Source organism: Anabrus simplex, chromosome 2, assembly GCF_040414725.1.
Source record: "Anabrus simplex isolate iqAnaSimp1 chromosome 2, ASM4041472v1, whole genome shotgun sequence".
NCBI classification, from domain to species: Eukaryota; Metazoa; Arthropoda; class Insecta; order Orthoptera; family Tettigoniidae; genus Anabrus; species Anabrus simplex.
This window is the reverse complement of record NC_090266.1, coordinates 286,083,663-286,099,380: the sequence shown is the minus strand read 5'-3', so window position 1 is coordinate 286,099,380 and position 15,718 is coordinate 286,083,663. Positions and strand designations below refer to the sequence as shown.

Genomic DNA, 15,718 nt, shown 5'->3' with positions numbered 1-15,718 from the left:
AAGGTATTCTCTTCACATTCATACTTAACACAGCATTCATAATTCATTATTATATAAACGAAGTCCTTGGGGACTATACATTTACTTATGCTAATTCGTAAGGATGTAGGATCCTTCTACCTATGCTCAATACATATTTTTTGTTATTCAAAATAAAATTTCACCTCTCTGATTTGTTTATAAAATTGCCATCAGAACTGTATGGTGATTAATTAATTATAAATATGTATCTACATTAAATTAGTGTACTGGCGATATGAATAGGCTTTGTTTGTAACAAGAGTTATGCAATACACTTACACACATTTTGGTGAGAGTTAGTTTCTGAACTGTCTTCATTTATAACTTTCAGTCATATACAGCATGAATGCGCATGACCACTATGTCCACAAACCTTGAATTTCATAGGTGTCTGGAATGAGTAGACATGTAAGGAAAGACTTCAATTAGTGATTCTACAATTTTTTACGTAACTGGGAACTTAAAGGATCTTTAGTGTACTTTCTACTCAATTACAGGTACCATAATATCATTATTACAGAGGGATAAATTTAAAACAATTTTTCCATACCAAGGATTAATAATTGTGGAATAGGGTTCAGCGTGATTTGTAATAAAAGGGAACTATTTTCCCTTATACAATGGTAACACTACTTCCCAAAAATTAATCTAAGTAGTGAATGTAAAATTAGATAAGTTTTATTCCGAACTATGCTCACTATTTATGACCCGAGAAATAACTCCACTGCTGCTTCACCTTAATGTTAGAATGGACATTCAATCAATATTTTCTTAAGTATACGCATAACGAACACAGTTAATTTCTGTTTTGTAAAGGAAGTCTTTACTAGGAGAGGATATCAACTGAAAATTCACAAAATGTAGTTCAACTTTACAGCCTATCGGAAATAATTGTAATTGTAAGTGTAATTGTTTAAATTGCTAACACATTTTGAACTGATTTAAATACATGGAAGTTATCTTCACCATCATTGTTGTATAAATGAAATTCGTCCAGATAATTTTATTTAGTTATCTTTTAAGAGTACAATTTTTATCAAGATGATTTAAATTATTTAGGTGTAAATAAATAGAAAATGTGCCATCTCACTTGACGAACATGAAGGTATGTTTCGAGGTAAACTAAATCCTATGAATCTCTCTATAACCTACCGCACATACGCAGAAATTACCAGCACAAAACCAAGAACCTTCCACATAACAACAACAACAACAATGATAATAATAATAATAATAATAATAATAATAATAATAATAATAATAATACGAATTGAAGTAAATTCGTTGTTAAGTCCAGATTATCCACTAATGTATTGTTATATAACTGGATTGAAGATCCATTGCTTTATGCTTTAATGTAGAAGATAATAATAATAAATCTTTAACTGATGTTTCCTTTCACTGAAAACTACGACATGCAATTCTTAATTTCATCAATTTGTCATTATGTTATAGCCAAATTCCGAAATCTCGAGGAGTTTCTTCATCAGCTTGAAGAGAAATTTGTGTATTCATTAAATATTAATTAGTTATTTTCCGTCACGATCGCGGTGCATGGAGACATTTTTCTGTCCATACTTAACTTTCCTTTTGACTTAAACTACACTAAGTAGATAATAAGACTGATTTATTGGATATATTTAACATGACCTTGTCGTTTTCTAAGTGCAGTCCTTGTGTATTTGGAGTTATACAGAGTGTGTAACAAATCAAGAATAATTCCCTTAAAATTATATTTTGTTGGAAACAGTATTTAAGGGATACAAGATTTTCTAATATAAATCATTTACTTTAGAGTATGGATAATATTCTAATTTCCAATTCCTTTAGAGCAGGGATTCTTAACCTTTTCGAATATATTGAATATTGCCCATATGTAATACTAAGTGTCGAGCATCATCAAATCGAATTACTTTAATAAATACAAACATAAACACGTTTCAAGGTATTCATCTAGCCCACGGCCTCTCAAACGCCCAAAATCTCACGCGTGCAAATTGAGGCGCAGAGTTCCTGTGCACAGTGCATCGGTCCCATTCGGCTCGATTCGGACAAACTCTTCGTCTCTGGGCTGCTCGGCTAAGCTCGGCTCAATTCGGCTCGGATTTGGAGCGCTACGGAGCAAGTGAGGGAGAGGGAGACAGGAGGAGCGAGCGAGACAGGCGTGGGGAAGGAGAGAGACAGCGCTATTGCTTCAAATCGAAGAGTGGGGGTCTGCACTCTGGTCAACCAAGCGAAGTCGACTTTTGCACCGTGCACAGTGCAGCACTCGGAGAGGCCTTGATCTAGTCATTGGTATCCTTGAGCTTGAATACTACTCAGAATTTAAGGGATATCCAAGGAGAGATCACTTGTAACAACACGTAAACAATTCTAGATATGTGAACAAGTTAAACGTTATCTTGTTTTGTTCTTGAAGTTCTCGCACTGTTAAGTCCTCCCGAACACAACCAAGCTTTTGAGAGTGACACTACACAGTATTTAATATACTTTCATATTTTCTGTTCTTGAGAAGGTATGAATGTCTTGTTATGGAACAGATATTTCAGTGCTAAGAAAGGACCGGAGTTCAATAAGTCCATGTTCCAAACGAGCAGCCGCATTTATCTTTTGAATAATTTTGATTCATTTCGTTAGGTCCACACTGCATTGAAAGGAGCTTATAACATGTTTAATAACAATTAATACAACAATGAATTTTCTTTCAAAACACGAAATTGCCTATCTAATTCGCACAAAAAGTTTTGAACTACTTCTTTCCTAGCGTCTATCCCGTCGCCCGAGGTTTGTCAGAAGAATGTAATCAGTTCTACACCGAATATGATGACACTCCTAATAAAACGACAGCTGATGAGTTGCTAGGGGCTCTCTATATAAATCTAGGAGAGAGAAGTGGTACAGAACTACAGCAGAGATGGACATCACACACTCTAGTCCTAAAGCCCGGGAGCTCATAGGAAAACCTGGCAGTGACCCTACCATGAGTCGCAGAAGTCTGCCAATGAACCCGAACACCATTGCCTCCAGACTGACATAAATCTCTAGAGGAGTGTTAAGAACCAACTAAGAACGAGAAGATCTCAGTTGGCATCCCATCCGGAGTATTCCTGTGACTTCAGTACTGAAGAACTGGACAAGGCTCTATCCAAGATAAAGATAAATCAAGCTGCTGGTCTGGACGAAATCTATCCTGAGTTTCTGAAGGCCTTAGGCGCTGGAACAAATCATTGATTAGTCAACTTCTTCGATGAAATTCTACGAAATTCTAAATTACCTAAGTTGTTAAAACAAGCCAAAGTCCTTGCAGTCTTGAAACCAGGAAAGGCAGGAACTGATGTGTCAAATTATCGACCAATTTCACTCCTTAGCGTAATATGCAAGATGCTCGAAAGAATGATACTTAACCGTATCCAGGAAGCAATAGAAAGAGTCATCTCATTTGAATAAGGGGGTTTCAGAAAAAATAGCAGGATTCCAGAAAATACTGAAGACTGCTGGAGCTTTTGTCGACCTTGTCAGCCAATGACACGGTCTGGAGATAAGGATTGTTGCTAAAGTTTGTTCAAGTCATCCCTTGTCAGAAGCTGGCATGCTTACTAAACAATATGTTATCCAACCGCCAGCTTGCTGTATTTCTGAACGGTGAAAGAAGCAGGTGGAAATTTCAAAATAAAGGTTTACCTCAAAGATCAGTACTATCTCCCATTCTATTCAATCTTTACATCAATGACTTGCCAAGAACAACTTCAAAGAAGATACAGTTTGCAGACGATCTAGTTTCAATTACTCAGAGTACGGACTTGGCACACTGAGAGAATGTACTTACAGAGGACGTAGCTACCTTATATGACTATTTCCACAAATGGAGACTCCAGCCAAATCGTAAGACAGAAGTAACAGCATTCCACTTGCATAACATGGAATCTAATGAAGCTACATGTGGTTTTTAAGGGAGCAGAAGTCTCCAAAATATCTGGGTGTCACACTGGATCGATCCTAGTCGTTTAAACAGCATTGTCTGCATCTGTCAAAGAAGCTGAGTACAAGAGTAAATCTGCTGCATAAACTAGCAGGCAGCAACTGGGGTGCAGATGCAAACACTCTTCGCACTGCTTCACTTTCTCTAGCATACATGGCTGGTGAGTACTGCGCTCCTGTGTGGGAAAACAACACACATTAGAGCAAGACTGACGTACATCTCAATGAACCCATGAGAGTTGTTACAGGTACAGTGAGGTCCACTCCTACCTCAGTGGCTGCCTGCTTTAGCAAACATTGCTCCTCCAGATCTGAGGAGAAAAGCAGCGAAAGTACAGTTGCTCAAGAACAGCTTAGCATACAGTAACTCACTCTTGTTCAACGCCTTACGAGATCCAACTGTGATGAGGTTAAAATCCCGAAATCCACTCTGGACTGATCTACAATCCCATGAAAAAATCAATGTAACAGCAGAATGGATACAGCGATGGGAATAATGTCCACCCACCAACGTCTTTCTGATTAAGGACCCGACGAGGAAATTGCCACGTTTCGGTCCTCCTCGACACGAGTGTTCAAATCTCGACCGTTTCAGGACAGGCCACGGCAGGTGGCGATATATGATGAAAAAGTGGGCATATTGTGAAATTGCTGCGTGCGAGTGTGGTGCTGATAAGCAGACCTTGCTTCATGTTGTTGAGAGCTGTACACTGTCGGCATTCAAGGACGGTTTACGGGCTTTGCATGAATTGAGACCAAGTGCAGTGGACTGGTTGTCGAAGCTAGACATTCTAGTTTAATTATTTATCTATTTTTTACTTATAAGTTCATTGTGTATTTTTCACATTATGCTTGTAAATGCCATACGATAACAATAATAACCTTTTCGTACACAGGGTCGGTTTCACTAGCAACGGAGCATATTTCGCTATTGAGTTTTGATACTAGTATTCATACTGCTATGTCATTGTGTTAGACAGCGTAGCTTATCACCAGTGATTTTTGTAGAAACTTGCGTGCGTTTTCATGAGGAGAAATAGACTATACGAAATGAAAGTGGCCTTACTGTAAACCCCAACTCTGCTGTCAGTCGTGAATAATTTATTGTGTATGTATATTGGACCCTCAGTCTGAAGCTGGTTGGAACCTCAACAGATTCACCATTAGATGTCATGAGTTGCTTAGGTGTCACTGAAGGTGTACACCAGGGAAATGATGAGTGATATAGTTTCCCGTTGCATTTATCGTTAGGCCAGACGGTGCTGTCAGTCTGCCAAGCCCCCTGAATTGCATACACAAACCGACCCCATGAACAATAATTGCGCACCATTTATCAGAGGGACTGGATGCGTAACAAAATAGGTTATTAGCACCGATCATCCCTCAGTCACTTTCATATCATCAAAGCCAAGAATGAGACAGACAGAAAAATGAAAGTAGCAAACCTGATATGGCCCATACAGGGGACACAATATATTTGCACACTATATCTCACCAGAGATGGTCCTGGACAGGATGTTCCCATGAAAAGAGAAAATTAAGTATATCAGATCACTATCCAGAAAGCTTGCATAACGAACAAGCCGTGTTTAACAGATGATAATCCACGTCTGTTGTTGGCGGCAAAGGAACATTTAGGTAGTGAAGTGAATTATTACCTGAATATCCTCGCAGTCGTCGGACATAACTTGTTGATTCTTAGATGTTCTTGAGAAGACTGAGGTCCCTCCAATGTACGCACATCCCAAGTTTCAAGAATTACTTTATCGCTAAAGACAACGATATGATTCTGTTGTTTCAAGGGATAAAGCAACGTAATTATCAGCCCCTAACAACGAGAGAACTGCAAATTGTATCCAGCATTTCTTACAACTTTAATACAAAACCGAGTTCGATATCTCGGACCATAATATCAAAACCAGAATGGCGGAAGTCATTGGGGATCTGCTGCCAATTGTTCAAGGTTAGGGCTTCATCTCAATAACTTCATTTAAACGAGAAAGTTTCGCATATTAGATTTCTTTTCTCCACGAAATCCAAGATTAGTGTTAAAACATGTACTTTGTAGAAAAGAAATGAGGCTCAATAAACAAGAAGTAGTTTACTAAAGAATGCATCATTTAAAGCACGATAAACACAATACTGACAACGAAATACGTTTGTAAGTAACTAAATACTACATACAATAAATATATTTTGTCTAAAGCAGCTTTGCCTAAACAAGCAGTTCCAAAACATTCAGATATAAATGCTAGGAAATTTAAAGTAAGTAAATGTGTGTATATAGGCACATACCTTTATCCACTATGTAAAAGTTAAATTCAAGAAATGGAGAGTGCCCTGAGAAATAACGGTACCCTCATTACATAACATCTCCATTGCCATAATAATTTAATGATACGTGCTCATACCTAGAACACCTTTATGCCTCTTGATAGCTCTAGGACGCAAGGCTTCCCTGTTAAAGTTTGGAGCAAGCTTTAACAACACTTTTACGAGTCTATTCGCTAAAAGGCATACTTGATGAAAAATAGATTCGTGATGTTAGTTTCCTGTATAGACTGATAGGCTTCTGGATATAAATAGATATTCTAGAAGCCGATATCGGAAAATCTGGTGAATACTGTAGTCTACATAAGCTGAAACTGATTATTCTAATGATATTCCAATGCATATTTTCCTAAGTCTTAATATATCCATAACAGACCAATAATCAAGTCGTTCTCTAAAACATTCACTAGGACACAAACCCTATTGGAGGTGGAAAGATGTATATTTCTAAAGTTGACTAACCAAACTGTACAGCTTATCCCACCTGTTACGCTTAAGAACCCCATTTCCTCCTCGATGCAACACCCACTTACACGTCTCTATTGACACACACATACATTTTTTAATAGAACACCTTCACATTTAAGGAACTCGACACTTCAAAGCATGGATTCATTGACGGATGTCATCAAATCTACAAACACCGCCTATTATAATAAAAATAACATTATCATCCTTCATAACTACGTTAAATGTAACCAGCTGTTTCTTCTGAAGGCATAAAAAATTGATATAAAAGTCTTGTTAACAGCCCTTAAAAATACAAATCGTCCACCTAAAATATTCAACACTTTAAAGAATACTTCCCCAACCACAAATTTGGTTTCAAAATAATAAACGGTTAGGTCTGTGACTGCCTAACCTTCCCAGTGCATAGTCCCTATATATTTCACCCTTAGAGCTTTATATTAAGTGAATATAATGGTTGAGGTATCTGCAAAAGTTTAACTTAATCTGCAACCTGGTATGAAGCCCGAACGACCTATTTTCGGAAATGTTACAGCCGTTACAGCAAACAATATATACTATACACAATATTATATATACTATATATGCGAATATATATCTAACACTACACCACACTAATCAACTGTTAAATAGTGTGAATTTACACAGTATACACTTCAAAAGAGGTGGAAATAATATATTTTTTAATCCTCTCTACACAATTCAAACAATGTCATGTATGAAATACACGTCCGTACGATCACGCCATTTTCCTCCCAATCGATAGAAGCATTCAGGTCTGAGATGTTGTAGTCGGTCTGGGTTAATAAAACTAAAGAAGAAACGTCATAGTGATTGCATATAACATTATAATCTGGTACACACAGATTTTTCTTGACAGTGATTTGATATACTTAATAGACTATTTTATTTTCATAAAATTAATCATTCACGACTGGCAGCAGAGCAATGGCATAGAATAAGAGGAATTTAATTTTCATCAACCAAAATGTATGTATAATATGCTTTGTATCCATTATATTAAAATTCTATTAGTCTGAAATTATAGGTAGGTCTATTCACAAGAATACAGACTACCTACTATAACTAATGTATTCATTAATAACCTAATGAATTATACTTCAAGACAACTTTCCATGTAATTTTCTCAGTACCTAAAATGTGTCTATACAACGTTTACAACTCACTTTGCCCATTATTCTTATTTGGGCGAGCCGGATCGTCCCTCAGTCATGCAATTTCCTTCCTTCCGTTTCTAGAGTGTAGTTTGCCAAATGACAGATTTTCCAAGACCACGGTTAGAATAATGTTAAAATTTTATAAAACATTCTAAATTAACTTCATTACCATCTTATAATTACATGTTAATAATTTCTTATTTTAGTATTTCACCTCCACAAACTCTATAATTACTTTTCCACTTCCTTCAGTCTCCAAAAATATACTGTACTCGTGGAAATGTACACGGTAGTAGCTGTACGTGGCTGTTGATATCTATAGCCACATGTGAAAATGTTAAAAAGAAAAAGGTTCTTCCCCTACATGTGTCTGCCAATGCAATGTGTTCCCGCAAGAAATTAGAAATTTTCACAATGAGCGATTATGCACCTCCATAGTGGAACGTTTAGCGTTATTAGTTACCGAATTTGGAAGTTCAGATTTCATTCCCGACAGTGCAAGAAATTTAAAATTGGTAGAAGACAGGTGTGTGGTTAAATATGGTACACGCATCTCACTTCCATTGAAGTGTGCCAGAGAACAGGTGCACCACATCGGAACGAGGACATGAATTTATTTAATATGTAATTTATGAAAGCAAAGTCAGTATTATAAATAATGAGTTCCCTATTTCCTTCACATAAATGTCGACACGGTTCGATGCTCAACTTTTTTATCCAGAAAAGTGAAACTATGTACGATCCAGCCTTTTACTACAAAAAATTTCAGCCCTCTATTCCTTCCCCTCCTCCTCTTTCCTCTTCCCTCTTGCCCTTCCTCGAAAAATGTCCATTATTTGTCCATGCGAGTGTATTCCCTCGTATACTTATATTTCACACCAGGCAAATCCTGGGGCTGTGCCTTAATTAATGCCAGGGCTGCCTCCTTCCCCCTCCTCGCTCTTTCCTCTCCCATCGTCTTAAACCTTAAATACATTATACTGTAGAAGTGCGTAAATACGTCGTACAAACATACATTCTTAAAGTGCGGTGCGGTAAAGTTCATTTACACATTAGCATAGGAAAATTAATGTAACGAAAAAAGTTCTGATTAACTGGATATCCATGTGTGGATAGGAGAAGGAAAACATTAGATAGAAAAGCATTGTTATATACGTGGTTTTAGAACTAGGCCATCGTCATATACGTCGGAAGTGAACTGTCTCTGACATGCATAATTTGAAGTTGTTTATAATTATACCGTTACGATATGCGGTTCATGGTTTATACGATGACAGGTTTTCTTCTTCTTCTTCTCGTTATTATTACTATTACTATTATTATTATTATTATTATTATTATTATTATTATTATTATTATTATTATTATTTACTTGAAATCTATGTTACATCGGCAAATTGTTACTCATTAAGTTCATTTTGTTTCTCAAAAATGTCATCAGTATGTTAAGGAATAATCCTAATCTAAGAATAGAAAGCAAAAAATCAGTTGCAAAATACAATTCGCCTGAGGAACTGGAAAGCATGGTTACCAAGTAATTTCTCTTGAAGATAGGGCGATAGCGAATTTTGGAAACAACCCAGTATGGAGATTCGAGATCCTTTGTCAAAAAATAACAACGTTAATCTTCTATGTTTCAGAGCAAATTGTAGAAATACAAGAAATTCACTTTTTATATTTTGGTATACTAGCTTATACAATAAGTCTCAACATTCCTGGAATGTACCATCTTTAGGTAAAGCAAGAAAGGATTAGATCTGTTCCTACCAGTTAGTATTCTGTTCAACAAATACGTATATAATATACCAGGTAAGAAACTGATTCATAAAAAAATGCATTTTACAGGTTCACGTGTATCTGAATGGAAACATTTTACTCAATATCGCACTGACGGATTAAAACCGCAATGCAACAACACTATTTACAGGTTGAGAAAAAATTAGTTGTGTGTCGTTATGTATTCCTTACGATTATGCAACATAAGGTTATGGGAATATAGGAAATAATAAACCGAGGTAACATTTCCTTCAAGAAATAGCAATTCGTCATGTATTAAATGAGAGGAGATGGTAGTTCTTCATAACGACAAGCACAACCTACTTAATCAGAAAATTAAAGTTGTTGGGAAACTTTCGGAGGTTCAAGATAGTCAAAGTCTACCGTTCCACTAATAGACCAATGTTATTTTAATGTTCGCAGCACTTTAATCAGTGGCTAGTTGTAAAAGTAATACTGTTTTAGTAAAAAGTAATGAATATTCGTTTTTCAACGTCTGACATTTAAAAACACAGGAAAATCTAAGGAACTATTTTTTCTGTCAACTGGCATTTATCTCTAACTCTCTACGCACTGGAGTCAAATCTAGTTTGCCACAGCTCAGTTATTCATATACGGTACGTAATCTTTTCTTTTTCAGTATTCAGAAATGATTACGCAAGTTCGTTTGCAGAGTTGTGCCAATATGCTTAGTATACCTACCAACTATAGAGACATGGCTTAGGTACTTCCTTAGTTTGCAGCTAGTAACATACAATACATTAATTTAATAGCGTTCACCATGATGTCAGTGGTAGTGAGATCGGACCTCAATATGCCACCCTTGCGTTAAGACAGAGAGAGAGAGTGTGTGTGTGTGTGTCGATGTTCAGGAACTGAATGTATTATATATCTCTGGTGGAACTGTAAACAAGAGTTCTCTTCTCGAGAAATCCCACTGAAGACATCTCACTGAACATGTCTAAACAACTTCACCAATAAAATTGACATCTTATGCAGCAAAGTGAGACAATCATAGAATGGTAGGAATGGTGCTGTGTGATACTAGACATTTATAAAATCTGACACCAGATGTGCTAGAATGGTGAGAGCAACTAGGAGCAACAACCCATCCGACTGCCTGTTGGAAAAGTATTTATTCTACTAGATTATAATATGGGACTATACTATAATCTTGTGGTAGTGACATTACACAAATAACAAGGCTTTCACAGACTCAGATCCAACAGAACCTGAATGGGATTTGCCTTGGGCGATAACTATTGTACAACATCCCGCGGTACATATTAATTGTCTGGAGGACAATGGTCTTCGTCAAGTAGGAGACAGGACATTTATACCAATGAGAGCTCGGCATGCTCTGACTAGCGTTCTTCTGTGGACTGCGACGTTCATCCAGTTTTGACTTAAAACTTCAGAGTCTAGACTGAACAATAATAATATACAAACATTAATAATTATTTCAAGGCAGAATTTTAGTAGTGTATAAATAAAAATAATAGAGACACTATTGAATTCTTCTTCCTTCTAGTGTATGGGGGAATGTGATTCAACAAAACCAAATAGGTATCCATATAGCATTATTCTTATTCAATAAGGATAACAGGAATTTTCAATGAAATTATTAAAAAATAATAGTTGAATTTATTACAGTGGCTTCATTTTACTGAAGCGTATTCTCTGCATTCATCATGAGCCTTCAGCCTCAGACTACAATCCAATGTCAAAAGGAAGTTCAAAAATATTTACAAAGTTGATCGTTTCATTTGAAACATCAGTAACTGACTTGTTCCAGAGTAGATTAACATTCGTATAGATTGAAATTGTTTTGTTACAAGATAGCTATAAGAACGGAGAACAGTCTCAGGATGACTCATTTTATCATGATGCTTGATTAAAGACGATTTTAATTACTGATTTATATAGAAGAATCTACACTATAACCGTGTTCTGTAGACTACTATTCACAGAACGAGCTCTTCCCAGGTGATTTTCTCCAATTTCCGCTAATATTTTTTATGATGTATTTTGGTAATATACCTTGGTGGGTCGCTGTTCCATTCCTGTGCGATAATTTTTTTCTATTCTTCATCACACCATTGAATCATGTTACGAAATTCTCCTTTTTTACATTCACCCATTATATCCGTGAGCTCCACGAATGTTGCAATTTGCCTAAAATATATGCCGTGATCTTAATTAAATTTCCATTAAAATTCGGTTAATATCCTAAGTTATGGCTTTCAAATTCCAGCTCTGTTTCAATAAATCTTTATCAAACATATTAGTCATGAACTGCGCCGATGTGATTGCCACCCAAAAAAATATTTCAAATACGGATTCTCCTTCCGGGTTCATTTTATCCATATAACTTCCTTGAACAGGTCTTTGTTAAAATCGTTGTCACTACTTCTGCCTAATGTGTTTCAGTATTCCTTAAAGATTTCCATTTAACTTGTTAGTGGAATTGCGCTTAGGACACGTCCTTGGTCCCTAACTTACGAATTTTGGTAACAATTGACGATGACATGTAACTCCTTCAAATGCTTGGAATTGATTCCCTCGTTGGAAGAATACTACTTCTATTCCGTTCTCTATCTCTGCTGATGTCGCTATTCTCAACAATGTAATTAAAATTGGCAGCTCTGAAATTTTAAACGTAAAATTCCTCTTCCAGTGAATTACAGGTATAATGTATAACAGACGTATTCCTTACCATAATTATCCGGAGAAGGCGTTGTCAGCTTGTCCATCTGTCGTCTACATATACTCTCCATTAGGCTGTTGTCATTATACGGATTAATGATGTTTATCACTTTATGGTAAGCGTTCAGTTTCGCACTGTGTAGTCTGTGAGGTGAACGGCGTCAATTCCGTGAGATAAATTTAATGAGACCATAATGATCTGACGGTTGTTTTCTAGTGATCGCTAAGAAGGTATCCTACCGTTACCACTATTAACCCTATCCAGCACTGTCCTTCACTTCCCTGTCCATACAGCGCCTACTGAGCATCCTGTCACTTTGCAACTTATATCAATCCAGATGTTACATTATCTTATAATGGAGTTTGGGATGTCATACTACAATTGTACCGGTTGAAAGATACTTGCTGTGTGCATTGGAGATGGAATGTCGTGTAATTTAGGTGACAGGATGCATAACAATTCAATACACTGTGTGTAGTCCATTCGAAAGTCACTGAATTCGATTTTCTATCGGCCTGATTTGACACCGGAGTTTTGATAGACAGATAGATAGATAGATAGATGGATGATCGTTATCTCCTAAATCGGCACGCCGAGTTCCGCGGAAGATACCTAAATTCAAGCCTGGATTTCTGAACCAAGTGGAAACGTTTTCATGCATGGGACTATGAATTCACTAATATGTCAAAGGATTTATAACTGAGAATAATACTATTCGATTTCTACGACAATTTAACACACAATAATAGGAAAAGGGAATTATTCACATATTGTTTCGGATTTTGTTAACAGATATTATGTAGTTGCTAGTTATTCCCCGTAAACTGAAGTAGGTTCCACTAGTTCATTGACTATAATGAAGTACATTTATTCTGATTTTCATTATGATTTAAAACACAGCATAATCATAGTTTTTCTATTTTAAAAATCTAATTATTGAACTCTTCCGAGTACATTATCCATTCCACTTCAACTGAAAAGTGACGGTGCTAGAAATGGCAATGGCTGATAGATACATTAAATCCGTTTTAATGTCCAGAATGCTACATTTCCATGGGAAATATTCACATGCCATAGCATTTACATTGATAGTATACATCAATGTTTCAGCTTCATCAACTGAAACACATAGCAATGATTAACATACGGATCCACCGTTCTGGATTCATGTTCTTGTTTCGAATGTCATAATTTCAAATGAAAAAATGACGTTATGATTTGGATATCGCGTTTCTAGGGTTGACTGTTTATTGATTAAACTGGAAATATAAATGTTCATTTATATATATGCATCTAAAACCCGGAAGGATATATTGAATTTCCTACTATGTATTATGCAAAAGTACAATATTTGTATACCAGGAGTGATATTGAAATTTTATGAAATATGACGAATTTTTCATAGAAACTGAATCAAACAATAGCGTTTATACATTTTAACTGGAAATTACCGTTTAAGGGAGATCATCCACAGTTCTTATAAGATAATTATAAAGATAAATGTATTTTACAGATTATTGTAATACAAATGAAACAGTTTCATTTTAATTAGTTGAAAACAGAAATATTAGAAAATAATTATGAAAGTATCCATTGGACCTTCATATCTAATTCTAGTTGTATTTATTATTAGTATCCACAATGTTTCCAAGAGCATTGTATACAATTTGTGTATGCTTCAACAGTGTTATGTCCTCTATCTCGGAAATTAATGTACACTTCGTGCCGTATTTAACTTCCTTTATATGGACAAATGTTAACATTTCTTACGTGAAATGTAATTCATGCAAGTAAAATTCAAGCACCTGACTATAGTCTTTAGTTCGTACAAATTCAAGCACCTGACTATAGTCTTTAGTTCGTACATTTGTATCATCTCCTGACGTACAGGAGGATCATTTCAAATCTACAACAATCATAAATGAACTGGAATAAAAAATGTCAAATATTATATTTACTACTACCTTGTAGATCTTTTCGACCTATTCATTTTGTACCATTCACATCATGATAAACTGAGTTATATCCTTGAATTCTTGGCTGTAAGTTCGCTGTAATACACAGCTATTCATTTATGAAGTACGATTAATGAAGTACGATTGCCTAAATACAATATGTACTCAGTTCATGAGACTCGAGGAGTGCGTTCACAAAATTTACTGCTCCCAAATTTCTCAATCATTCACTTAGATTAATTCATTCCTATTGTAATGTTCCGGAATATAACCTTCAGGCAGGTTACTCTGTTGTATGAATATTCCATGTATTATTTATCATATAGTTATATACATTGTTAAATGAAGAGGTGCAAACACTAGCAAAGATATTCTAACAGAAAATGATATGGTGCCATATAATATACGTCAGCTTGTATTGGCACTGTTCTTGGCATGGCTGAAATCAATCCAAACAGTGGGTCCATGATTTATATCAGCAATACACAGTGAATCTTGTTACAATTTGCTGGACGATAAAGGGTCTGCTTGATAATATTTTGTTAAGCTGCTGAACATGAGGATGCCTAACAATTAAGCAATAATTAAAATATAGGAAAACTGTCTTCTTTATACAACTATTAAGGTGCTACCCTTCATCCGTTACCTTCTTTATGTAATTATTATGTTGCTACACAACACCGTTCCTCGAAACTTTTTGTGCTATTGAGTATGTTCCTATATATGAAGTATGGAATTATCACGAACTGGTTAAATGTATCCAGTGACGTCTCCAATGACGTCTATCATTCTTGAATATGACCAGATAATTAAATTTCGTACAAGGAAATAAGTTGTAATCAGTATAATTCCTAGTGAGGATACTGAATATTATATAGCTTTAGAGATATGGAACTCATCAAGACAGGACTTTTTGTGATAGTCAGGGCATTAACTGTACTATGACAATATGAACCAAATAAGTTTATCTTCTAACTGCTATTGCTTCAAAGACTACCAAACCGATATATTTAGAGACAAGAAGGAATGTACGTTCTCTATTTCAAGAACAGAAACTGTACTAAGGAGCTAAGGACACATTAATCTGAAAAATAAAAGTTTGGACATCATGTACTCTATAATATAGTTCACAAAATTAAGAAAATCTGAGGTTTAGGCACACTGCAAACATTGGCATTCTCTATAGTTTCTACTCACGTTCACCTCATCATAGACGATGTCAATGAAGCTTCCCAAGACGATTATGAAGTCGAACACATTCCAAGCATCACCAAAATAATTCTGAAATGAAGTGAAATTGTGCA

The 15,718-nt window shown here is 35.8% G+C and overlaps 1 protein-coding gene across 4 annotated transcripts in view; it reads right to left on the bottom strand.

The window, feature by feature from the left end:
* Ca-alpha1D (Ca[2+]-channel protein alpha[[1]] subunit D) overlaps window positions 1-15,718 on the bottom strand; it is a 1,069,984-nt gene that overhangs the window by 150,012 nt on the left and 904,254 nt on the right. For 3 of the 4 annotated variants that reach the window (XM_067140589.2, XM_067140588.2, XM_067140586.2), the window contains one exon: window positions 15,612-15,695. In XM_067140589.2, coding sequence (XP_066996690.2) covers window positions 15,612-15,695 — 84 coding nt within the window. The remainder of the gene's footprint in view (window positions 1-15,611; window positions 15,696-15,718) is intronic. The other variant, XM_067140587.2, reaches the window with a different exon arrangement.